Source organism: Ambystoma mexicanum, chromosome 6p (genome assembly GCF_040938575.1).
Source record: "Ambystoma mexicanum isolate Mex_15411 chromosome 6p, UKY_AmexF1_1, whole genome shotgun sequence".
Taxonomy (NCBI): Eukaryota; Metazoa; Chordata; class Amphibia; order Caudata; family Ambystomatidae; genus Ambystoma; species Ambystoma mexicanum.
The window spans coordinates 966996134-967023250 of record NC_090935.1 but is presented as its reverse complement, the minus strand read 5'-3'; the positions used below and the strand labels follow the sequence as shown (position 1 = coordinate 967023250).

Genomic DNA, 27117 nt, shown 5'->3' with positions numbered 1-27117 from the left:
CCCAGCCACCCCCATTTTGAGGTACCTGAAGCATACTCGCCAAGGTATGTGACATATAAGGAGCAAATAAACCAACAGAGAGCCACAGTAGGGCTCTGTCCAGTACCCATCAGAAGGACTTGTATACCTATCGACGCACCATTTACCAGACAACCATGGGCTACACAGTATCCATTGAGACAACCATATCAGCAGTTGACACGAAATGAAAATTACGTACAATCTGTCCCTGAAGAGACCCAAAGGGCCTTAAACGAAGGCAAATGGTGAACACACAGGCCCAGACAGACGCACGGACGAACAAGACACAGATTAAAAGAAGTCACACAAGGATGAAATGCTATGGATACTGAGGTAATGGACTTGTAAGACTAAACAAGGTTGCAGCACGAAGAACGTAACCATGAAGAGAGGATGAAAATACGCAACTGACTGAATGCATGTAAATAGGCTGGGAACGCAAGAAGCCAAGCAAACAGTACTGCTTGCAATGCTTAGTAGAAGAATAGAGCGGCAAGCGCCAATTATATATCTACCTCAGTGAAGCACATTATACAAGTGCAACTCCATTTTGTAAAGCAGAACCAAGCCCAGGCTGCAAGGGGCAAAACAGGCTAAGATTCCTATTCCAGCCAAAGCCAAGGGAAAGAGCGGAATCGAAACTCAGTAAGAAGCAGCTCAATGCCTGAGAATTCGAGGTCAACCTAAGGAAGGGAGGAGAGCGGCAGCCTTGAAGAATCGAAACTTCAGAGCATACCAGCCAGCCAGTGAAGGTCGATATAAAGAGGCCCCAGGCAGGTGGCGAGGCTGTGGGAGAATCAAATACAAGAATAACAGGAAAATGAAGCAGATTCACTATGAACAGACACGTGACCAGCCAAGGGCGAAGGAGGTGCCAACGTCTGATGTCACCCAGAACCTGAGGATGCCATAACTTTTCCTGATAAGAAGCTACAGTGTCGAGGCCATCCTAGCCAACTAATTGACACATAGCCCTAGAAGTACTGATTGATGGAAGAAAGGCAGGGTGAATCCTGGGGCACAAGGCACCTGGGTGTCCATTCTGCATGCTGCTAATTAAAGTGGAGATTTATGTCTAGGGGTGTAACCTACCCAATCACAATGGACCCAACAATCTAGCGTCCTATAGCTTGTAGAACCAATTAGACGTTGTAGTGACGTCTATCACGAGTGATGTAGAGGGATGGGCATAGACGACCACCCGATAATCCAATCCTCACGCTCTGTTACCATATACAGATATAGCACCTATACTTAAGTGACCTTTTCCGCCCAATAGAATTGCATGTCAAACTTACAAGTATTACACGTCAATGATGACGAGAATTTGCTATAAAAGTTACTGTTTGCATGAAGAATTTGGAAGTTGTAGCGAGACAGGCAATCGCAACACTGCTGATTTCCATTTGTTTCCCCGTTTTTTGTACTTGTCATTAAACGGACTTCCCTTTGCCAAACCATTGAGTTGTCCTTATTGATCTGTGTTGGAGTAAGAGACTCCTGCACCCCATCCTCCACAAGGTGCAGCTATCTCGTCTTAAAAGTACTTGAGGGTGAGCTCTGACCACCTATGGGCCTGTCAGAGGTCGCTCTGCCCTCTTGTACAGCGGCTTCATGCCCCACACCCCGGACCACAACACAAAATCCATAACTAGCCAACCCCCACAACAAAAGACTGTCACTTAGCATCCTGCCTTCTCACCAGTACACTTTATATAAATGGTTAAAATAATTATTTATACATTAACTCTATAGACTCATGAGTGAGAATTTAGAGAAATTCATCAGTTTCACATAATGTATGAAGTGTGGAAGGTGAGGATTTGAGCGCTGTCCTCCTGGTTCCAGAGTTCCCAATTTAGAGAGTAGGGGAGACTTTGTTGTCTCCTGGTCCATTTTCAAACAACAAAACACTTTCTGCAAAGTTGTTATTCAAAGTATATTAAAAAGAAAATAATAACATAAAAAATGTACACGGCTCAATACATTTAGCTTTCAAAGCACCTGTGTATCTAGAAGACGGAAGCCTACTAATCGTCTGTATCCCAAGGCGAATACGTCCGAGAGTACACACAATTGTACAGACTAAGATTAGAATACAAACTCATTAGAATTATGAAGTCTGTACAATTGTGTGTACTTTCAAAAGCACCAAGTCATGATCAAGAAGTCTGAATTGAGACATATGTTCATAAAGCAAGTATACATCGATTTGTGAGGAAAATAAAAAGGGGTTGAGAGGCAGTTCAACAAATGGGTGCAGAGGAGAGGGATGGAGAGGTCAGGCACAGATCTCAGCAACCGTCAATCAACCCGCTGACCTTTCCAGAGGTTCACTGCTGTCTCATTTACCCTATTTTCTTTACCCCTCACCCTCTTGCAGCACATTTTCAATGCCCCCGTGACCTTTCAGACCTCTGTTCCATTGTTTGCTCCCTACTTTAACCATTAACTCAGTCCTCTTCCCATTGCTATCTTCCAGGCACCCCTTCCCTTGCCAGTCAGCCCCTTTAATTGCTCCTCACCACATTCCGTAGCCCTGGCTCACATCTAGCCAATAGAGCATGTTTTGCCATGCAGCCTCTACCAGGCACGACAAGAAGCCATGGTTTGGGGTGTTCTGGTAATTATCGCTATGGTGACCGTACTTGGACAAACAAAGTGTAAAACGCTGATGGGGCTTCGCTTTTATTGTGCTTCCAAAGTTACACTTTCTTGGAAAGTCGGCTGCATATTACAATTCATGGAAGCAGAGGGACCTGCAAGGAGAATCCGCCTGGGATCTGGTGATGGAGAGGGAGCCTGAGTGACCTACTATATTTATGTGGGTTGTCAAATAAGCTGCAGAGATTGTGTGCGCACGTTGTGTTTCAGTGACTGGGGAGATGGAGTGTTTTGTGCAAGATGTATAGGTGGAAGGATGCATTGGAGTTGATGCGATTTTGTATCAACATATCTGAATCAGTTATTGATTTGCATATGCAGGTTTTTTTGGTCACATAACAAGCGTGTTCTGGACAAAATTAAAATAAAACGATCACAAAACAATTAAAATAAAACGATCACAGAATGGGGCGGGGGTCATTCAGAGTTGGGTTGTAAAGGTATTGTAAGCATTTGGCAAATACCACTAATTTTACCGCCAGTGATATATAAGCAAACTTTTTTGCAGAAAATCCACCCATTTTTATCTTCACCCACGAGGTGGAGGGAAAACAAATATAAATTGGCCCCAAAGTTTGCGCATTTTTCCCCCCCTTTTTATTTTTTTAATCCCAGGTGATCCACTTCAATAGAGTGAAAAAGGTTTTTACAAAGGGCCATGCAAAAGGAGTGAAAAAGTGGGCATCTCCGATGGCACTTCCTCTCACCACCTTACCCATCTAATGCCTAAAAAAGGGGCGGGGGGCAGTAGTGGTTGGGAGCCGCATAATTCATGTCTCCCTGCACACTGATGGTGAAAATGGCTCAAAGAAATGTAAACGTCACCACTGACTGATGTGCCATTTCTGAAATAGCTCTGGAGGTATTCCAGAAAGGCTACCTCTGCTGGTGGTATACTTTGGTTAGTGTGACTTTTCAGAAATACCACCGGCGGAGGTAGCAACTTTCTCCAGCAGTATTTCATTAACTCCCCCTCAAACTCCTCTGAAGGTCTTTAGAGCAGTCAGTATACCGAAGTCTGCTTCTCCCTCTGCTCCGATCCCACCTCCTTGTTCTTAAGGATATTTTACCCGGCATAATTTCCTGGTTTACAATAGCAGTTAATCACCCCTACCAGCAAAGCTTTATTCTTAAAGCACTTAAACAGGCAACTTATCCCGCTTTTAAAAAAGCCCTCACTTGATGCCGCTACCTTGGCTAACTATCGTCCTATCTCACTCCTTAACTTTCTATTGTAATTATTGGACTCCCTTGTTTCTCAACTTTTATCTTAATTTCTCGAGTCTTCCAAATTCTTTAATTCCTTTCAGTCTGGCTTTCGGCCAGGTCAGGGGACCGAGAGTGTCCTGATGTCTGTAGTTGACGAGTTTACCATGCTGGTTGACCAGGGTGGAGAGGGAGCCCTGATATTGCTTGACCTTTCGGCTGCTTTTGACACTGTAAGCCACACCACCCTGTTGTCCAGCAAGGAGTTTGCCAGCCTTTCTGGCCCTGTCCTGGCCTGGTTTTCCTCCTTTCTTGCTGATTATCTCTTTCACTCCCCTGCACCACCCCCCCCCCCATTTAATTCCTCTTCCCGAGCACTTTTTTGTGGTGTTCCCCAATGCCGTTACGTTCAGCCACGGATGGGCATCGTCCACTCCCACGGTCTCCGGTGCTATTCATATGCCGACGACACCCAGATTTGGGTCTGTTTAAAGCTGGACCATTCTGAGGTGTCGGGACGGCTGTGAGATTGCATGGTGGCCGTGGGGGAATGGATGGGCAGAAACTGTCTGAAGCTTAACGGGGACAAGACCGAGATTCTGGTGGTGGGGTCTCCAACTAACACTGCTCTTTGGTCTGCCTCTCTAAGGCCCACTGCTTTGGGTGTTGTTCCTGCCCCTGTGTCCTTGGTAAAAAATCTGGGCGTATATCTGTCTGCTTTACTGTCTATGTCGGCTCAAGTCAGTGCTGTTTGCAAAACTGGCCATTTTCTTCTACAGATACTTCGAGGGATCCTACCTTTTCTTCCTGTCCACCTGCGCTCGCCGGTTGTAGCCTCTGCTGTACTTAGTCGGACTGACTATTGTAATGCCTTGTTTCTGGCCCAACCTTTAGGGCAGTTTCGTAGGCTGCAGCTCCTTCAAAATCTTGTGGCTAGGATAGCTACATCTACCCCTACCGTGTCCATATTACCACAATACTCTGTGCTCTACATTGGCTTCCTGTGACTAGAAGGATTGATTTGAAGGCTCTAAGTCTGGTACACAGAGCAGTCTATGGGCAGGGAAATGACTACCTCTGTGGAAAATTCTTACCCTATGTTCCGGGTCGCATCCTTCGCTCCAGTAATGCCCTTTTGGGGATGGTGCCGAAGTTCCACTTTTCTAGGACAGGTGGCCCGGGTTGCTCTGTCGCATCGGCGAAATTATGGAATGAACTGCTGTTCACCATGAGATGCATTGAGAATCACCTTCAGTTTGGTCATCTGTTGAAAACTAGACTGCTGCTACTCATTAGTCCCTCCCTCTGCTATTCTGGCGCCATGTCGTCTTTGGGCGACCGTGCACGTTAGAAATACTGATAACATAACACCTCTCCCCCCCCCAGCCAACTCTGAATGACTTAGCTTGTAGCCTACTAATAATTAACACCCAAATGTTACATCTTTCTGTGCGTGTTTTTCAACTGTGCCCACAAGTATGGACCATAAACAATCCAACAACCATTTCATTCCATTATCACAATATGGTAATATCCATGTGTGCTATTAAACTCTTTCTGCAATGACCCAACTAGTGATCAAGAAATTCAACAGAACAGAAGCAAAGTATTCTTAGAGAATGGAACCAAGGACAAACTCTAAAAAGATATGGATAATTACTTCCTTGGCAAGTAGGAGTCATAATAAGCTGCTGTGACCAATGGTTATGGTGTGCAGTGGTGTCAACATTACCATCTACGATCACAGAATCTGTCATTTAAATGTGTACATTGCAGCTGGGCAATGGGAGCATACCCCTGCAACCGAGTCTCTTCTCCCTCCAACTTAACTCACTGTGGAGGCCCATGTGTGTAGGCCATCTACAACGTTGCTGATGTCAATAAGAGTGCTTTGCCCCATCTACACATAAGCCGAGCAGACATTGCAGCACTTGTTTCCTTTTAGGCACACTGGATTCTGAAGGATGTCTTTCATTAATTTTTTTTACAATCTGCAGCTTCGGCCCAGGTGGCATTCAATCTTTTAGGCAATTGCCCACTTTCCAGTCCGCCACTGCCTAAACTCTTGCCATCTTGGTGCTTGTATTATTTGGCAGTGAGAACTTCAGCACTCCAGGAACAGGCAGGTTTGAGATCATTGGACCATGCAGTCCACCAGTGCACTGTAACTTTCCCCACACTGAAAGGGTGGAATCTACAGAGTATGCACAATTCAGCGTTTGGATGAAGAATTGATGGGGGTGGTCTCAACCAAACAAGATGGCTGTTAGAAAGGATTTCTCTTTATGCAAGATTGCTCTTTATGCAACTTTCCCCGCCATATTCTATATACCCCCAAACGTTTTGTTTTTGAACCCGTTCCAAATTTTGCCTTCACTCCCCTGGACTTTTGCTCATTTATCATCGTGAAACTGATCAGTCCTACAGACTATTACTACTGGGAAACTCAGCTTCTCTTTTGTATTTTTGGTAACTTTTTAACAGTGCACACAGCATGTTACAATGCAGTGGGAATACCTGTGTATCACCCTCGTCTTTTACAGTTGGGATTTTTGGTTACTTTTATGTGTGCCTTTTATATGTGCCTAAAGACGAGCTGGTGGCAGCAGATACATTTTGACAATTGTTGCATTATCATGGCTACTAAACGTGTCTAGCACCCTAAAATGGCTGTGCCACGAGATTACTACTTGTCCTTTGGCCATACTTCGGTCACACAATTCCTTATATGGTCATGCATTTTCCCAGGAAAGCTGTGTTTGCTGGCTATTGCTGGCCTGGTGCGCGGACCCAGGAAGTGGGTGCGACAGTCTGATCCCACTCCACATCTGGGGCACCTGAAAGTCTAGGTGTGGAGTATGAGTGAAACCCACAGTGGTCCCGTATTGGACCACTGCTGGCTGTTTCAATGTTGCAGATACTTACCCTGGGTGGGCTTGAACTTGCTTCCAACCGGGATTTAGGATAAGAAGGGGACTCCTGCAGCCATTTCTTCAGCCATTCTTCGTGGACGACTCCAGAAGAGGCCTAGCATCCCTTTCTGCATTTGACCCAGTGACTCCATTCTGGACTACCTGATCTGTGAAGGCACCGAGCGGTGCTTCAACCCGTGGACTGATGGGGCCAACCAGTCTCGACGCATTCGAGGATCCAGCCATCCCGAGCCTTTGGAAGTGTCTCTGGGCCACCTGGTGAACTGATCAGCTCTCAGTACCTCGGTAGGATCATCGCCCTTCCACGTTCATCCCCAGAACTCGTGATCGCCACCTCATGCCACAAGTCGCTTCCTGACAAGTTTCAGCTCCACGGAATCAAGGGATCCTGCTCTGGAAGGTCCTCAGCCGCGACCGGAAAAGCGCCTGCTGTCGCCGGTGTGGAGTAGCCCTCACTGGAACTTGATTTCTCCTATCTGGTGAAGTGTCCGGAGGAGGTCAGCATCAGTGCCTTCTGCATTTCTTCTTCGCAAAGGGTTGCACTCTGCTCCTGGCTGGAAGAATACTTGCACCCGCAGCTCCTGGGTAACATTTTCACTACCACAAGAACTATTCGTACATCTTAACCTATAACATTGTCTGGTGTTTTAACTATGTGCCAATTTTAAAGAATAACTCTACGGAGGGCATTGCTAATTGGACTCAAAGGGCTCACACACGTTGTCAAGGTGCACTTGTCTGGCTAGATGGAGACAAGTCTCCGGGTTGGTGTGCTGGGCCCGTTTGTAGGCTCTGTGTATTATGTTATGTTCTTAGGGTACCCTCAATCACTTAGATGAGTTTTTAAGGCCTTACCATGTTTATAGTCTGTCAATTGGGTACAGTTTCTGCGTATCTGCAGAAATTGACCCATCAGTAAATTCTCTTTTAAACTTTGTGGGTGGAAGCTGTTATATTCAGGCAGAGTGTTTTTATTGGTAGGTTTTTTTTATATAGAAAATTTACAAGATTATCATGACTCATCTTTTTAAATTCCAAATCTAGAAAGGGCATTTTGTATTCATCATGATTGGTAATACATTTGATGAATTGGTTTTGTCCGTTCAGCCATGTTTGGAAGGTCTCGAGTTCAACAATCAGACCTTTCCAGACCATAATAACATCTATATACCGATGCCACACCACAATATTCTTTTTGAATGGATTGCCAACATGGTAAATGGAGTTGGTTTCCAAATTATCCATGCAGAGATTTGCCAGGTCAGGGGCAAATGTTACCCCCATACTTGTTCCGTGCTTCCGGTTGAAGAAAGTACCCTCATAGAGAAAACCAGACTCCAATAAAAGGGTCGGTGATCAAAAGCTCAAGTCCCAGAGTATTTGTTTTACAGTTTAGTGCACAAACCTTCTATGTGCATGGTTTTCCCTAATGCTAGTCTTTTTTTGTATTTTTCGTAGTGAAGAAACGACCATTACACCGTTTTAGTTAGGATTGTTTTCCCGAATAGAAGCAATTTGTTCGTCCTGAAGAACGCCTCTAACATCTAAAACCAAAAGCACTAAGGATATTGCAGTATGGACTTTGTAGGCCGAAACATAGGTCGACTTTGTATGAAGCTTTAAGATCATGCTTCATGTATCCATGTGGAAAACCCTATGAAGGGTCTTACTGAAAACTTGTGTGACCCACTTCAGGTGTGAAACATACAAGTCAAAAAGCAAGACAAACGGTCACACGGATCTGTACAACAAATATTCAATTAGTAATGGACTCTAATAGGTGTAGGGGGATGAGAGGCGCAGTCAGGTAAACAATTGGATCAACATTTTATTAATTATACAATAATCACAATAGAGTAAAACATTTCCATTCACACAATAACATCTTAAAATGTATATAAACGTAAATAATCATCAAAAAGATCTAGAAAAAAAATTCTAAAAGCAACCTATAGAACAATGCTAAGTGGAATTCATAACCAGTAATAAATTTGAAGCAATGTGCAGTAGTCAGCATAAAGGTGCTGTCAAAAAGTGCTAAATGAAACATACAAGTGCCATAACCTGAAAATACAGATAGCAATAACTGTTTTGTCATTTTGTTGAGATTATTGTCCAATACAAATGTCTTCATGATTTGTCCCGATTCCTTTCTGACATATTGATTTGCTCTGAGTGTTGGTCACTGATCTACCCTCTGTTGTTATATTAATGGCCCTTTTGTTTTATTTTGTGTTTTATAATGAGTGTTTTTATATATTTTTTCTGTATATTAATAAATTGATCATTTTTTGTATAAATCTAATATAGGTCTTGTGGAATTGGTTGTCTGCTTGAAGCATTATTAGAGGTACAACGTGCATTGTCCTGGACTACAGAGTTGGGATAATGAGAGGGGTAGTCAATCTAACTTTCACTGTACTGCATCACCACTTGCCCTATTTTAGTAGTCTATGTTATTGTATGCATTCCTACAAATCGAAAAGGTGAATGTACATATGTTTGATAATGGAGTATGGTGTGATAAACCAACCTGCTCGTTTCATTTTTCTAGTGTATTTTTTTGAACCTATAATAAATAGAGTATCTTCATACTTACCCGTCTAAATTGAATTATTGTGTGCTTCACTGTGTGGACTCATCGCAAAGCCTGGCCCCACTCACTTCCTCTTGAGACTAAGCCTTGACCACTTTCCACGCTTACCTTGATTAGGAGTGGCTAACCTCTCAGATTTCCACCAGTTCAATGTAACGAGGGTGGCCTCCTAAAATCAGTCCACAAAGCAAGATTCTAGAAATCCAACTTAACAATGGCATCTGCCACTTTACTAAACATACAAGGTGATGTGAGAAAGAGGAACTACTTTACAACAGTGCTGCTTCCTCAATTCCTTTAGGTGTGCAGAACCTGGCCCAAACAGGGAACAAAGCTGGTGGCAAATTCACAGACTATGGGAAATATTTCATGCTCATTAAGCATTGTGTTACAGGGTTCAAGTGAGCACAGGCCAGACACGCAAAATCACATTTGTTTTATCAAGTAAATGAAGGTGGCGCAGCTACCAAGTGTCCTGGCTAGCCCTACACATGTCGACCACCAGTTTTGGAACGTGACAGAAGAATCAGGTAAACTAACAACACATTTAAAACATGGAAAAGGTCACAGTGCTCATTTGTAGCTGCTTGGTGGCAACAGCAGCCAAAATGTATTTCATGCAGAGGCCCTGGCATGTGCTGAATGAGACAGCATCTGAGTTGGGAAGCGGTAGGATCCAGTTTGATGTTATTAACAGAGTCTGGAAGTTTCAAGGTGACAACTGTCCCCTATAAACATTCAGATACTGGGCTATTGGCTCTTAGTCACAGTTAAGGCAATCAACTTGAAAACCGGGAGAAAGAAGTAGAGAGGAGAGGAAGGAAATTGACGTCCAAGCCTACTTGATGTTCCTATAGCTAGCATAATCCAGTTTCTTCAATTGACCCCTCAACATGCACTTTGCCCCGGTAATTCCACTTCAAGTACCCCCAATAGCTGTAACTCAATAAGAAATTAAGGGCAATTTTGTTCAAAACCTCCTGCTGCGTGGCAGTTACAATAATCGTGTCCTGCTTCAGCAAGATCCACTTGGTCAAAATCCTCAGTAATAAAGGGCTCTGTATCAGGGCCTGTGCAGTTATCGACTTCAGGCATACTACACAGACTTGGTTTCGAGGGGGCCACAGACGATCCTCCAACAGAGCCCCCCTCGCTTTCTCAAACATAAAACTTTTTCAAAATGTCCAAATTTCAGATCCATGCATAACCATTTTAATCATGTTGTGCTTATAAGACTATATACACAAGGCAGCATAGTATACCCACTATATGGTCGGTGAAATTAGCCAACCACCTTCATATGTGTTACTTTAGTGGCAATAGGCCTTGTTCATTCCAGGTGCCTTTATCATCAAAGAAGTATCCCACATTATTTATAATTATGCATAACATCAATCGGAACCTCTTTAATAGTTTATTCATAATGCTGAAAAGACGGAGCTTGTTATTGCCGCCTCCAGTCATATGTTAAAGAACCTTCCAGCTGATTATGCTTCATTCTCCATTGCCAATGTCTGTATCTCCGTGGTTCAAAGCATCAAGCCGCTTGGGTTCACCATTGACGCCAAACTTTCTATGCATCCTCACGTAACCAAAACGTGAGCCACATGTGGTTGGATTAATAAGCAACTCTGCTCATTACGTCCCTTTTTATCTGCAAGCAACATGTCTCTTCTTGCCACCGCTATTGTCAACTCGCAGTTGGATTATTGTAACAGCCTTTTGGCTGGTACATCCTCTACCAACATTGCAGATCTTCAGACCATTCAAAACGGCGCAGTTTATGCTGTACTTGGTCTTTCAAGAAGGCATTCTATCACTGATGCCCAGAAAAGTCTACACTGGCTTCCAATCAGGCACAGTGTATCTATCATTCAAGATAGTCACACTTACGTTCAAATGCATGAATGCCACTGCACCAAGCTACCTCTCAGCACGGATTAATCGCTATAGCCCAGGACGGTCTCTTAGATCCGCTGAACAGGCAAGACTTTCCCAGCCATGTTTCCATCTGGCTAAATATGGAAAAAACAAACTTCGACGTCCTTGCTCCAGCATTATGGAATTAGATTCCACTCCATCTTAAGTTCTCTCCTACTTTGGTCATATTCAAAAAGAACTTGAAGTAATTCCTTTTCACCTCGCCCTAGTTCTATGCTTTCTGCCTTTAATCTTCCCTCCTTCTGATTGTTCATTTTTGCCTGTTCCGTCTTTGTTTTATGTGCACTGTGAGGCCTGCGGGCGATTTGACGCTATACAAAGAATTAAAATAAATAAGTATTTTGCTTACATTTATTCATGAACCACATATTTAATAGGTTTAATGACAAATTCATGGTTCAAAGAAAAGTTACTAATGGCTGTTAAGGCCCTATGTAAGCCAATAAATAGGTGTACAAGCAGATATTACACCATCATCTGCAAAGCCCCAATTCGGAACATGGACATTACCCAGTTAAAATGGAAATCTCTGTCCACATCTCACAGCAATATGACAGTCAGCAATATGGAGGTTAAAAAGCAAAGGAAGCAAAACAAAAGCATTTTTAAGACCTCTAGGACTGATTGTCTAAATATTTTGATCATAGAGACATTCATTTTCAAAATTCCAGATTCTATATCCCAAAGTGCAAATTTTTGCCAAAAATGCTCTGGTTGACATTAACGAGTGCGGCAAGTGGGTTGTCATGTTCCCGTTGGACCCGTGAAACCCGAGAGACCTGAAGGGAAGCAACCACCTCGGACGTACAGGCGGAACAGAAGGAAACTGCTGATATTTGACTCTGGTAAGCAGTAAGTGTAAAACATACTTTGTCTAATAGCTGTGCTCAAATAAGTCCAATGGTTTCACAAATGATTCGTGGTGGAAGGGTTACGCTGATTATATGCCGCTGAATTTGGACATTGACAACATACTTTTTTCTTGACAACATACTTTTTTCTTGAAGAAATCGAGCAAGGGGGTGTGTGACTGCAGCACATGCTGCTGAAGTTGGGTATTGACATTGGTCACATACTTTTCTGAAGAAACTGAGCAGGTGGGGGTGTGACTGCAGCATAAAGACGTGCATGTCGGTATAAGTGGCCTATCGGAATAAAAGCACTGATTCTACGACAGATCACAAAGGCCGCTGAGCAAATTTAGTGAAAACTAATTTCGGGTGTGCTGACAAGACAACATCGACCAGAAAAGGTGTTTGTAAATGTGTTACAACTTAAGGAGCGGTAGTGGTGCACCTAGTATCAGCTGGAAGGATGACCAGAGGGCACCAGAGACTCGTGATATACCAGCGCCAGGGGGACATGAATCCAGCATAAATACATGCTACTCCCCCTAACACCACCCCAAAGCCCACCATGCCCAGAATGATGGTCCAGCAGTCCTGGACACGAGCCAATCCTTGCAAATGTTAACATCAAGTCCTCGCCCTGTGAGGAATGCTACGACAGATACACTATGGAACAATTTGGATAATACACCATCAATTTCATCTATTAAAAAGACAATTTTGAAGGGGGCGATTGCAAAAAGAGCACCGACTGATTGGTGATGGGCTGGGGGCCCGTGACCTCTGATATAGTGAGTGGGGTCACAGAAGTGGATCCAATGGAATACTACTGTGAGTTGAGGAATGAAAGGGAGGTTCCAGGCCCCATGGGTGTCCGAACTGCGTCTCAAGATTCCACTCCTTCAAGATGTGAATTAAAGGAGAAAGGGGAGACAACTGATCAACGAAACAATCAAAGCACCTCAGAGAGGTCAAAGAACCCATCCGAGTGCACACTTTCAGCATTAAGCTTTTTTAGTTAGTGTGTTTGAACTCCTAAAGTCAGAAGTAAAATCTCACTCTGGGATGGTACTTGAATTAACAGAGGAAGTGGGTGCCTGCGAGTCAGCAATGATAGGTCTTCATGGACTCATAAATAACTCCATCGGTAAAGATCTACTACTCTTGAGGGACGAGAGCAAGCAACAAATAATTCGATGGGGAAGGAAATCAAGGCACACTTGATTAAACTTGACCGGGATTTGGACTCACTAAAATCTGAAGTCAACCGTATGGGCAATGCTCTGATGGAATTGAAAGGAGCACAACAGGAAGTGCCTATGGAATTAATTCCTCTAGATGACACCCCCTCTCACAATTAACGCTGGAGGAATTCATAAGACTAGCACAATTTGGTGATGCTGTGGCACCTAAACCTCAGCCAAAGTAAAAATTAACAACTGCAGCTGAGAAGACTTCTGAAGAGGTCCAGGTTCCTAAAAATGTCAGTGAAAATCGGACAGAAGACCATCAGGAGACAGGTGAGGCGGAAGCAATTGCAGAGAAAGTAATCCGGCAGTTAATCCCACAAAAGAGCCCCCTGCAAAGAGGAAAAACACTAAGAAACTGCAGAAAAAGAAGGAAAAAACAAATGAGGAAATGCAAAGGAATGAATCTGATATAGATACATTGATCTCAACAATCTAGCAATGGAAAACAAAAAACAGGGACAACGGAAGGCAGCTGGAAAAAAAGAAATACTTCAAGGCGCTGAACTAAATCACAAATAATTCATCCGAAGAAAATACAAAGCAGAACAAAAGAAAAAGCAAAGAAACCAACAAAAGAATTGGACAAACCCATTGTAAGTCTGAGTCTCGGTCTGGAAATACCAAAGACGGCTCAAAGGACCACGAAGGTCAGTGTGGGTCTACAAACAGATGACTTGAAAGGGGAGGCCAAGAAACCGCTCAGAGTAGCCCCGATATTTCTGAAAAATCAAACTCAACAGCTTGGTTCTACAAAAGGAGGGAAAGGAAATCAAGCAGGGTTACAAGCTGAAGCAGTGGCTATTATACTTGATCAAGACAGGCCAATTCAGGCTACTAACCGAAAGCAAGGGACAAATCTTCCATCTGTCAATTCACAAATCATCTCTATGATCCCCACAGGAACCATAAAGGAAGGGAGCGATTTACAACAAGAGATACAAGTTAAAGTGGGTAAAACCTTGAATCCATTTGCAATACCAAGACTATGGCTTAAAAGGTTAAATCCCACAAAAGGCCATGGGAGCCTCAATAGAGGTACTAGCCTGTCCATAACCAAACAAATACCAGATCTTTACCTTCTTTCATCAAAGGACATTGATCGGATCAGTTTTCCCTATAATCAAGTCACATCGGTGGTGGAAGTGGTAATGAAGACTCAATTGGGCCTCGATGCTTTAGTCAATGCAGCAGAGTCCTTAATAAAAGTGGGTCTTGAAGTAGGCTCTAATATGCCGATGGATGGTGAGTTGGTACCATCCCATGTCTCAAATTCATCTCGAGTAGAGGACCCTACTCAATTTGGCGACCAGCCGAGGGGTGGAAACACTGTAAATGAAAGTAGGGGGGGTCATGGGAAGAGGGATCAAACTCTTAAACATTTTTTTTAAATGTTTATTTATAATAAAATAAAAAAATAATAATAATAAAAGATCTTGGAGCTTCTACCAGGTATCATCACATAAGTCTTTCAGAAGCTCTCTGTGGCTGATGATTTCCTTCAGTAAAGAAACATCCAAGTGTGGTCAGTTGGAATACATAGGGCTCAAATTCAGTTAGGGAAAAGAATATGAGTTACATCTTTGGGTAGCATTATGCCATCATTTTATTACAAGAGACATGGCTCCTCACATCATTGCAACTAGAGGGCTTTACGTCAGTGTTTCGGGGGGCGCAAAAAATGGCTGTGGGGGCGCAAGAAATGGCTGTTGGTAGACTGTAAGAAGGAATGTTGATAATGCTACGTAACTGCTGTATAACCTTGATAGAAGTGCCATGAAGAAGGCAAGGAATTCTTGCAGCAAGGGTGCAATTTGTACCTGAGCTAAATCCCTGGTTGAAGACCCCATGGTTGATAGTAAGCATATGCTGGAGCCCCTGTCATCCAACTTGACCGATTCTTTTAGAGGACCTATGCAGTGTTTTGTCAGATGTCTCCATAAAAAATCCAGGGGACAATATTCTGCTGGCGGGTGAGTGTTTGAGGAGTTGGTACTGCGAAATTCAAAGAGCCAACCCAGTTAGAAACGGCCGTCTCTGGTCAACTTTTTTTCAATGACTGGAATCTTCATATAGCAAACAGTTCAATGGAGGGAGATATTCCTGCTGCAAAAACCTGGAGGAGTGGGGGGGTGAGGGGGGGGGGGAGTCTACTATAAACTATCATAATGTCGGACCAGCTATATGCTCACTGTGAAGAATGTAAAGCAGTAGATAAGAGGATCCAGTGACCATATCCTCTTTCGATATCCTCTGATTTACAAAAATGTGCCTGTGCAAGGGATAAATATGATAGCTCAATCCTGGTAAATCAAAGAGGTAATCGCGTCCTTCGGTTTAGGCAACAAGGTACGCATTTAAACAACAAATTGAAAATCCAAATGAAAACTCTCAATCGTTAATACTTCTGAGTTCTTTTGTGGAATCTATTTGGGAATTAGACAAACCATTAAAAAACTGGGTTTGCTACTTCCAAAACATCGGCATAGCTATGACCAAGATAGAGCATATTAAAAAAGGAAATTAAAAGATACGCAAAGTGTAAGGGGGGTGGGTCCTATGTGGTAAAGATTTTTTTTAAATCACTCCGGAACGAGTACTGCAATTGGTCTACACTCCGAAGAGTGGAGAGACTCAATGCAGACGGCAAAGGTATGCTAAAGGCAGTTATCGAGTCTAATGCTAGAAATGTTTGGAATTTAATAAATGCACCTATCCAAAGAATTTCTATTACTCAGTCCAATTGCATTAATGAATCGGTTTGGGTAAAACATTCTGAAGCCAAATTTGAGGAATCCAACCCCACAATTTGTCAACTGGGATTAAATCAGAAGTGGGAATTGGCGATGGATGAAAAGCAGTTAGAGGAATGTATTCACAGCCCTTTGAAATCAAGAGCAGCATGGCCTAATGGCCTGACAAATGAGATCTTGCGTAAATCATCAAATCTATGGTCTTCACTTCTGCTAGATCTATTTAGTAATATTCTAAGTACCCGTAAAATTCCACCATCTTGGAGCAATGCATTAATAATCCCCATTTTTTGAGTGATCAAGTCCTGCCAATTATAGACCAATAGCGCTGATGGATGTGGAAAGCAAAATATTTACAAGGTTAGTCCTAAAAGATCTTGAGGACTGGGCAGAATAAGCCAACATAATACCGAAAATTTCAAACAGGCTTCCGCAAGGGACTCTCCACATCCCTGAACGGCATGATATTGAAGATTCTCTCTACTAACAACTTAAAACATCAAAGTCTCTATGTGGCATGGATCGATCTCTCCTGCGCATTTGACACCATTAATAGGGGAAATGAGTCATCCTCTATTCAAGTGCATTTAAATTTAGAGGGTGACTTAAAAAAAAAAAGAATCCTACTTAGAAGGGAGTAAGACAGGGGTGCATAGTAGCTCCACGTCTTTTCAATGTTTATGGCAAACCTGTGGAATTACCTTATGGGGATGTCTTTTGTACCACCATCTATGGGTGATGAAAAGATCTGCTGTCTGGGTTATGCGGACGATGTCCTGGTTGATTGCACTGCGATTGGCCTGCAGAGATCGATTGTTGCATTCGCTAACTATGCAAAGAATAACGATCTTTTGATCAATCCCACCAAAACAGCAGCAATGGCCTTAAAACCAGCAAAAAGCGGCAGCTCAAGAAAGTTTAGGTGGAGCCTTCATGACAAACTTCTGACAGTTATAGAAACTAAATATCTGGGTTTCCAACTAAGAGCTAAAACAACTATCCTAGCAATCGAGACCTATCTCTCTGGGAAAATTAGACAATTTCATTAATGAAATTGATCATGCATAAATATTGCAAATTCACTCTTGCTCCTTTGCTCAAATTCTACCACGGTAAGGTAGTTCCAGTGTTAAAGTAGGGGATCGAATTGGAAACCTTCACGGTTAAAATCAACTGGACTCGACTACAGGGTGGATTGTGGAAAAAAGTTCTTAGCCTGCCACCCCTTTGCTGATGTTGCGATATGAGCTAGGCATTCAATCCTTGGGTTCTCATGCAGTATGGAAAAGAATTGCTCTATATAGGTTAATTCTGGTGCCAAAAAAATAAAAATAAATTAGAAAATACAATAACAAACACTCCCTATATGCAGATGCCGACGCTCAGATGGAATCTAATACAAACTTTTTTTTTTTAAAAGAGTTAAAGCAGGAGGTTTTGGCACTTAATAGCTTGCAATTCATCGGAAAGGGAATTGATTGAAAAACCCTGTAAAAGTAAAAAAGAAATTGGCAGAAGTATGATTGGATTTTGATGGTATGTTACCACTTGATAAACCATTGGGTCACCTTCCGGCGTATTTGCTAAAGTTTCCGAACCAACATTGGCGAGCTACATTTCTGAGTTTCAGAATGAACATGGTAGTGACCAAGGATATGCTTAGGATTAGAAATAATGATGTGAAAAGTGAGGGTATCTGATCGGTGTTAGATTAGGCGATAGCAAAATGTAAAACATTTGTTGATGGAACGCACTAGCACTAGCAATTTGAGAATTAGATACTTCTCTCGCTTTGTCCTCAACACTTTCTGGTTGTCAACTGGGAAGTTTGGTTACGTCTTTGGGAAGGGAAGGAGACATTCCTGTCGCTGGAAGTATTGAGATTTCTCAAAAAGATCGAACCATCCAATAAGAGCTGAACGTTTATAATTTTCTCTCACTTGATAAATCATTTGATTATGAGCGATGGTCACTTTATCAAGAAAATGAGAAGCAGCGTGAATGAATAATTTTAAGAATTGAAGATATTGAAGGGAGAAGAAATTTATTTTGGTGTTCTTATTTTATTTTTCTTATCTTTTCATTACCTTCTATCCATTTTATTTTTAATTCATGTGAATTTATGGTTGTACGTTAAGCTAATTTTTATAATAATTGGTATAATGTAAATTGTTTAATTGTTTGTGAAAGTCACATTTTGACTAACAATTTAACAAATGTCGAGCTATAGCTGGGGTAAAAGAGTGGCAACCTGCATAAAATGTCAATTGTGCCCTTCACATGCATATAGCACAGATCTCTTGCTCACCAAAAGTATATTATCGGTTGCCAATGGCTGGTACACATTTTGAGGCTATGCTAGTCAATAAATTATATATTATATATATATATATGTAACATTAAGAATCATGTATATAAGTGGCGCACCATTATATGCATAATAGTTCCATATCCAGCTCGAAAGCCTGTCTGATAGGGGGTAATATTTGCTTTGCCTCGACCCACCTAGTTAGTTCCAGTAAGCAAATCTTAGAGAAATACTTTAAAAGTGTATCAATCATTGCAAGATAGGGTTCGGAATTCATATACGGTGAACAGGCGATCAAATCAGCTCCTGGGTGTCCGGCATCACCCAGTAAGCAGGAGATACTGCTGGGGACTCAGGAACGTGTACACAGCGCACCGCAAATCCCACTTCAATGAGATACAAACTAACTTTATGATCATTACGTTTAAACATGTACTAGGCAGTGTCCCGATTCTTCTTTATTAACATTCTCAAATACTCAAAGCTACTGTCACAGGTGCAAGTTTGTGAAGACCCCAGTTGGCACTGGGGCCAAGTGTAGCTCCTGTTAGCTCTTGGTTTCAAGCTAACCAGGCTCTCCTAGGCTGGAGCAGGAGCTAAATAGCCCCCAGCAGCTTCAAAACCCCTTTTTTAGAGCTGTGCCCATATGCTTGGTTCCCAGGAGGGAGGGATGTTTCCAGTCAATGCTATTATGGCAAAAAGGTATACATAAAACATTCATCACATTTTTAGGGGTTGGGTTGAGTACAGTAATGCAATTACCATAGGCCAAGCCAAGGGCGCTTGAATGTTTTGATTGTTCAAGAAAAATCAATATTCATCAGCCCTCCCCTATAATACCATTCTGTACTTTTAGCCACTTGAACCTTTTCAGGTTTTATCTTAGACTGCTCGTACATCTTGGGAATATGTGGTTCCTATGCTGTAGCAGATACAGGGTTTTTACTTGCTTTTGTGGTTCATTATTAAATTAATTGATCGATTTAAACTGCGATCATCTATGCTGCAGGGTTCGAAATTGCTGAGAGCCATTTAGTTCCTGCTTCTACCCTAGGAGAGCCTGGTTAGCTTAAAGTCAACTGTTACCAGCTACATAAGGCTCCCCAGTCGAACTGGTGCCTTACAAACCTGCATATGTGACAATAACATGAGTGTTTACGAACTTACATACAGGAGAATTAGGGCACATTTCAATATAGTGGGCAAACAGTAAAAAAGTGCGCATCTCATGTGGAAGTGACATTTACAGTGCACTGTGGAGTCGCAGCTCCGGCCTACTGGGTGATGCTAGACACCCAGGGGCTGGTTTTAACTCCTGCTCGTCGTATCTTAATTTCGAACTCGGATACGGTCAATTACTTTAAACACATCTTGCAACTACACTGTTGTCAGTTTAGCATGTAGAATGCAATTTTTATATTGCGGTATAGCTCTGAATTTCATGTAACTGATATCCCCCTCCTCACATACATTGTCTCATGATGTAAAGTTCAAGTGTAGCACGTGTTTTCATGATATTAACAAAATGTTGTGTATGCTTCAAATTCCCTTCATGATCTTAGCAACAGGCGATGTTCTAAGCTATAAATCAACAGTAGAAAAAAGAACTTTCATAACCATTACGACTTGGGCGATGGAGCGATCCACGTCTTAATAGCCCAAAGGAGATTATGTTCGAACCTCCACTTGACAGCTATTGAATGCAGCTTAAAGTCAGTATATACCCATTACCACCTTGATGAATTACAATGTTGTTAATGGATACATTCATGGAAGTAACCAAATTACTCTACTGAACTCAGAGGAAAAATGTCACTTACAGTTCTGGACAGAATATTTAGACCAATTGCTCCATTTACACAATTCCCCCATTGAGAATATGTAATCAACAGTCAAGGCTGAACTGTCAGTGACAGGTGTACTATGCAGGTATGTTTCCCTCTATAAGACACTCGACATCCTAAGATTTCTGGATTCTCAAAAAAGTATACCCATGTATAAGCCTCTTTGTTATATTTATTGTGCAACTATGTTGAGTCAAAATACCCAAAGTTGCATCCTCTATGCTCATACATTCACCTTTACCACACATAGCTGGACAACAAGCATTTAAGTCACCCATGACAATTGGAAACCCCCTTGCGTACCACTGATGTTAATTTAAAATACTTTGAATGGAAGTAAGGATATGAGTCACCTGGGGGATCCAACGTTATCAATCTCATTGTTCTTGCTACTAATGATCCCCATCAAAAATGTTATAATTTTGTTTGCTGATTTTTCCAATATTCATTCCTGTGTATATTCCATGTCAGTATTTTAGCAACATCACCTAAGAAAAACAAGTGTTGCATTACATTGCTGGGTTGCAGGCTAGACAGCCGTCAATCCCACTGGCATTCCTTTGAGAGGTTCAAACACCTGATGTTTAGTTCATGGTCCCCAAGTTACGCATGTGCTATCTCCACCTTAATAAGCAACCTTTGAACATTGGGAAGTTCAAATTTAACTTAAGTCATTATCGCACCAATGGTCTTGTTAGTTGCTTAAACACTCCGAGACACCTTTTTTGGTAAGGTCGATGTATTCGTAACCCAAATTCCAAATGTATTCTAGATAAGGCAAATAATGTCTACCAAGTACCAACATACATTTCTGAAGGTGACTCTTGAACAAGGCTCAGATACTTATTCCAAATGTCCCACTAATAAAATATCACCAGTTGTGATTACTCTTCATGGTGGGATAGCATGGAAAATTAAGTTTGATTAATATACTCACAATCATTTTCAAGAAATAAATATTTGACTAGTATGCCCCTGTAGATAAATAGTATTGTGGTACCTATTACCATTAACTGTTAATCACATGTGGGTTCGGGCATGTGAAGGGCTGAGCTGGGGCGGCTGGGGCATTGAACCCATGACACATGCATCAATTGCCAGGGTGAGCAGGTTATGCTTGAACTATCATTCTGTTTTTACTTTCCAAAATGCTCCTCAATTGAACTGACCCCCTCCCCCACACTACAACAGCCAGCATACAACCCCAATACCCTGCCAGTGCATCCTTTGTAAACAATATCTACTGAAAAAATGAAGCTGCAACATGTATTGTATTAGTACTGCTATTGACGAACAATGCATCCCTTTCAAACAGAAATTACTTGCAAAGTAGAAAACAACAGAGTGGATGCAGTCCTTCTGTAAAGTGCTTTCACAGAAGAACTTTTTCCAATGCAAAGTGCAGCCTACATCATACATTTATGATGGTGCTGCAGCATGGAAAGAGCCCTCCTCTTGTTTCTTCAACGGTAGAACAAAGCCACAGAATGAATACAAACCCAAGTCGAACTAAATGTCTTCAGTTCAATCTCGGGACAGTTCTTGCAGATGCATTTTGAACTACAGCCTAATGTGACAAGCTAAGAAAAACAAAAACCCGCTTGATGGCAAAATAGCAGCGATGGATTTTCCCCAATGAGAGAAGAAAATGAAGAAAAAATCTTCAGACTACAGTACTGATCTGATGCACACGATTGTAGAGGAATTGTTTTTGCCTTGGTGCTAAAATAAACTACAGAAATGAGCCCAGCCAGTTGCAGGCACAAAATAAGGATGGGGAGAAAGACCTCGTGCTTATAAGGATGGGGAGAAAGACTTTGAACTTAACCATGCAATCCTTGGAATAAACACAGACTAAACTCAACGGTAGACTAGGGAGAGATAACAGTCTTATTAATGACAGCTAGTCATCTTTGCAGAATTGAGCATGCAGATCATACTTTAATAAGTGAGTAGAAAGGGTACAGATACAAATTAAAAAGGAAGAGTCAGCAAGAGGCATAACACTGCCAAATAAAATAGGTGGTTTCAGGATAAAAAGGAAAAATGCAAAAGCAAATCTTCTTTCTGGTGAACAATATATGAGCTCCAAACAGAAACATTTCCATTCATGGCTATATATTGGGGAATAAGCAGAATTTGGGAAGTACCGTGATCACAAATGTTTTAGGTCACCAAAAATAGAAATATTTTATGATCAAGAGCTCTCTGAAAATCATTGTCACTCGTAAGTATTGAAGTAGCTTCTACCTTGAAGGCCAGTTTTAAAAAACTGAAAAAGTACTTTTTAGCACGTCAGATTATGAAAATATGACACATCTGAAGACTCTGTACAGCAGGAACACCATGGATTACATTTTGAAATTGGAATTCCCAGGCATTAGCTTTGTACCCACTCCAGAACCCCATGGAAGGTGTAACATACAACACTTTCAAGAAGCCATAAAAACACTGTTAAAGACATGGGCACAAAACCTCTGCTTAACTGTCTTGAACTTAAAGAGGTGAGTGGATTGTCGATATACTTACGAACAAGGAACTTCATCAACTTTCCTTCCCCATGGTCCTGACAGCCAGGAGTAAACATTGTAGGTTCCAAGTTACTAGCTAGCTATAAAATAAAAAAGGTCCTTGCCACCCCAATCCTACACATACATACAGCAGGCCAATGGCTAGTGCAAACTAAGCAACCTGCTGGCAACCGTGTGGTAACCACACACAGATAAATTAAACATTGACTACATGTTCAGCCCCCACGCTAGATATGGTAAACCATACAGATACGTTATGCTTCAGTCACGATTATCTAAACAGATTAGCCACCACTATAAGCGGTACATCAGCCACCAACCTTATGGTCAGCCCTAGGCATGGGAAGCCTGTGCTGTTGCCAATGGCCCCGGGTTCATGGGGGCCCGGCAGGCACCTGCTAAAACATGTTAAACAAGGGAATGCCGATTGTATCTTAAGAGGGCAGCAAGAATGTTTTTGCCTGTCCAGGAAAGGCTGTAACCACCGACGCTCTACCTGCAGAGATCTCCCACCCCCCCCCTTTCCAGTGGCCACACAGATGATGCATAGCAGGTCCCATTGTACCCGCATAAATAAAACTACTTATCACTTTCTTTGTGCGCACAAAGAATTTTAAGTGGAAGCTATTTAAGAGTGAAGGTTCACTAAGAAACAATTGTTTTAGATAAGACTGCAAAAGGGGTCGTTTTATTCAGAACACACACACAAAAGTATCAGTAGATGCTTATTTGTTCTCAAAATAATAATTAATACGTTACACAAAACTGGACTTTTTTTATTTTAATTTTTTAAAAAGGTGGTCACATTTTCTTCAGCTCAAATATAACCCATGTCTTTGTGAAACCAAAGAAACAGTTTATCTTTACACACATTATATTTATTGTGAGCCTTTAAGTCTTGAAAGTACATTTACAGAATCCACAGGCCATTTTATGGCTTTCCACAGAATCGTACTCTGGTATTTGTAGTCTTACCGTCAAGAAGCGGCGACAATAATGCTACAATTGCACTCGTTTTGCTTCACATATCTAAATAAGAATTTATATATTTGCCCAAGTACTTCACTAAGATGTTTGTACTTTTGAAGTCACTTTTATAAAAACAGTATTTTTTAATCGCGCAAAATAAAGGGGGAAAGGGCAAATGAGCAGTGATGTTTTATTAGATGCAGGGGTTTCGGTAGAGATGTTGCTTGCCTGGACAGAGGAGAGATACTTTTCCCTGGTCCTGGCCTGGGATAATTTTGTCAATATTTGAACACCAGGAAAATTGCTTACTCACGCCCTACCTAGTAAACAGGATCATGTACAAGGTAATCCTGAAGTAGAGACACTTTGCCCCAGGCTCAGTCCATGAAAACTGTGGTTTCAGCAGGAGACATTCTTATGTATGTAATAATAAAAACATTGAGTGGAGATCATTTTCTTTTGAAAGAAAAAATATTCCTCTATGTTGCTTAAATTAAAAGCATATTGCTAGTTTGGACAATAAGTCAAATATATACACCATTAAAATAAAGGCAATCATGAAACTGCCACAAAAAAAAAAACGTTCACTACAGTTTGCAGTGCAACTTTTTTTAATTTTGCTTTGCTTTCTACAGTCATGTGGTGTTTCACACCAAAACTACAAAAAGACCTGTTTCACTAACAATATTTCTACCAATTCCAGAAAGAAAGATAAGGTTTAAGTGCCAGAGTTTCAGAGCGGCCACGAAGCCCAGATTCACAACGTAACCAAAGTCTGAACCCTGGGGCAAATCATGTTATCTCAGTTCCATAAATGGCAACATTTGAAGTCCCGAGAAGTGATCCTGCTCACACTCCAGAAGAGGCCTCACTCATAATATTGCCACATATGTAAAAATAACAGTAACAGCTCATATACTAGGCATAACAAGGTTTTTGTCTCACTACAGGCAACTTATTTTAATGTAACTTCCCATGAGCCCCTGGAGTATCAAAAACAAAGTATGTGAAGCCATTGGCTGCAATGTCACTACCTAGGCAAAGTAAGGGGTCACACACATCTTTTGCTGTCCCGGGACTCGCAAATGCAAAGGTCAACCCTGAACAAACTCATCCTGGGGAAAATAAACCTCTTCCAAGTGATGCAGGATACACCAATGGCTCACACTATCCCAGTGGCTTCGTATAGCAGTGAAGGCATCTAACAACTACAGACAGCATACAAAACACTTCCTACTGGTCGACATTACCAGCACCAAACAAAATAGACTATGTCAGTCGATCAGCCAGTGCATTTGAAATGTTTCACAAATTTAAGTTCCAGCCCACGACCGATGGGCAACAATAGTGTTACAATGTGTAGATGTGACGCTGGGCACCATTCCAGCAAATAGAGAACGATTGTCATTAAAAGTGGAAAAAAGTATGCTGTCGTTGGGACCGTTGTGGAAAGGATGGGGCACACCAGTGCAGAACAGAACACATGGCAACTGGGGGCGAAGGAAGAGGATGGGGCATCCGGAAGCCATATGGGGACTGAATTAACTGGCAATAAAGGATGAATCATAGTGTGGAGAGAACGTTTGGCCCTGTACGGAAAGGCGAATGGAGCTTAGGTTTGGCAGATGAGGGAAGACACAATGCTGGTGGCATCCTGCGAGACAAGCATAGGGTGTGGAGTTACTGGCACAATGTACCGGATGATCGGATCCCTGCAGAGCGAGCTCTCCCAGTTCCTCTGGGATGCACACACTGTGTGATGACATGTCCCACTTTACTGGGAGCATTGACAGTCGCGGTTAACCTATCCACTCACCTCCATGGTGGAGACGGTGCTGGCAAATAGGTCCTCGCCATCCTCCAGCTCCTCGAAGTCAGGGTGCAACTGCTTCCCACTGTCGAGCAGCGGGGGAGGCTCTCTCTCCGCCGCCATCTTCCACCACTCTCCCTGCCTCCTGCCGGCGCAGTGCGCACGTCACGAGCCGCGTGCTTAGGGTCGGGGTTCACCACTAGCTAATGATGGTAAACACAGCAAGAACCACACTGACTAGACTTGTCTTGTGACCCCCAAGTGTGGCAGAATGACAGCTGAAGTACTCCACTGCGCATGACATGCTGGCAATGAGCCGCTTCAAGTCCCGGAAGCGTCCATCATGAGGTCAGGCAGGACGTAGACACGCTTTCCATTCGAAAGGGACGGGAGGGCACCGCCCTTTTTCTGACATTTTGGCCACGCCCACCCAGGAGTTGGCTGACTACTTGTTCAGTAAAAAGTGAACGCAATCACAAACAAGCATTGGTAAAGCCAACCGTTTTGGCATTTTGTTTATAGTACTGTGAAGGATATTAATGCTGTTTAGTAGTGTTATCAAAAATGTTTTAAATATAAATTGCATGTGTATTCATGCTAAACATAAAGTTTGACAACATAAGTTTGAATATATTGTTTTTATTTGGAAGAATGATAATGATGAAGGAGTTTGTTTTATAAAAATGTATTCAAACATATTTATTTTGTACATGATAAACATTACTTTGGATACGAAAGTTTGAAGTTATTATTCAAAATGTATTTTTTGTTCAAATTGTGATTTAGTCAATAGGTTTATTGATTTCTAATATTTTTGCAATACAGAAATGTTTATAAAACAAACGCCTTCATTGTTACTATTCTTCCAAATAAACAAATAAAAACCATATTTTCAAACTTTCATTGTCAAACTTTGTTTAGCATGAATACACAACCCGAGGAACTGGCGCATTTGTCAAAATCACTGCCATACCATGTTATTTTTAATGCCTATGTGTAGTAAATCGCCCACCTTAAGTGAAGACAGGAGCCGTACTTGAGTTGCACCAGTGGTTTATTGATGCTGTAATTCAATAACGAATTGAAGAGGCACAAGGTGTCAACATTACTAAAGGCCAACGGGCCCAACTGTGCTGAGGGTCAGGATTCCTCAGGCTGCATAAATATCGAGCTTTGAAGTCCCGTGCTCGGAGGAGCCGGGTAGACGCCTCTGATCGCGTCTTGAGCTCGTCCCGTAATGCGCGCGTAGCGCGCAGGGGCGGAGCTGTGTTTGCTGGCGAGGTCTCGCGAGAGCGGGGCTCTCGCAATCGCTCTAAACACCTCCCTTTTTCAATACAGAACAAGTTCATTGTAATACATAGTCATTGTATCTCACCGGTCTTCTGTGTTCCCTTCTGGGTCTCTCACCGGTTCCAGGGCAAGGTCCCTGCTGCTCAGGTTCTGGGT

At 42.1% G+C, this 27117-nt stretch overlaps 1 protein-coding gene across 1 annotated transcript in view; it reads right to left on the bottom strand.

Moving 5' to 3' along the window:
* SNX2 (sorting nexin 2) overlaps positions 1–26081 on the bottom strand; it is a 625746-nt gene extending 599665 nt beyond the window's left edge. The window contains exon 1 of the mRNA XM_069625578.1: positions 25678–26081. Within this exon, the coding sequence (XP_069481679.1) occupies positions 25678–25794 (117 nt within the window). The 5' untranslated portion in view covers positions 25795–26081. The remainder of the gene's footprint in view (positions 1–25677) is intronic.
* Between the last annotated feature and the right edge of the window lie 1036 nt (positions 26082–27117).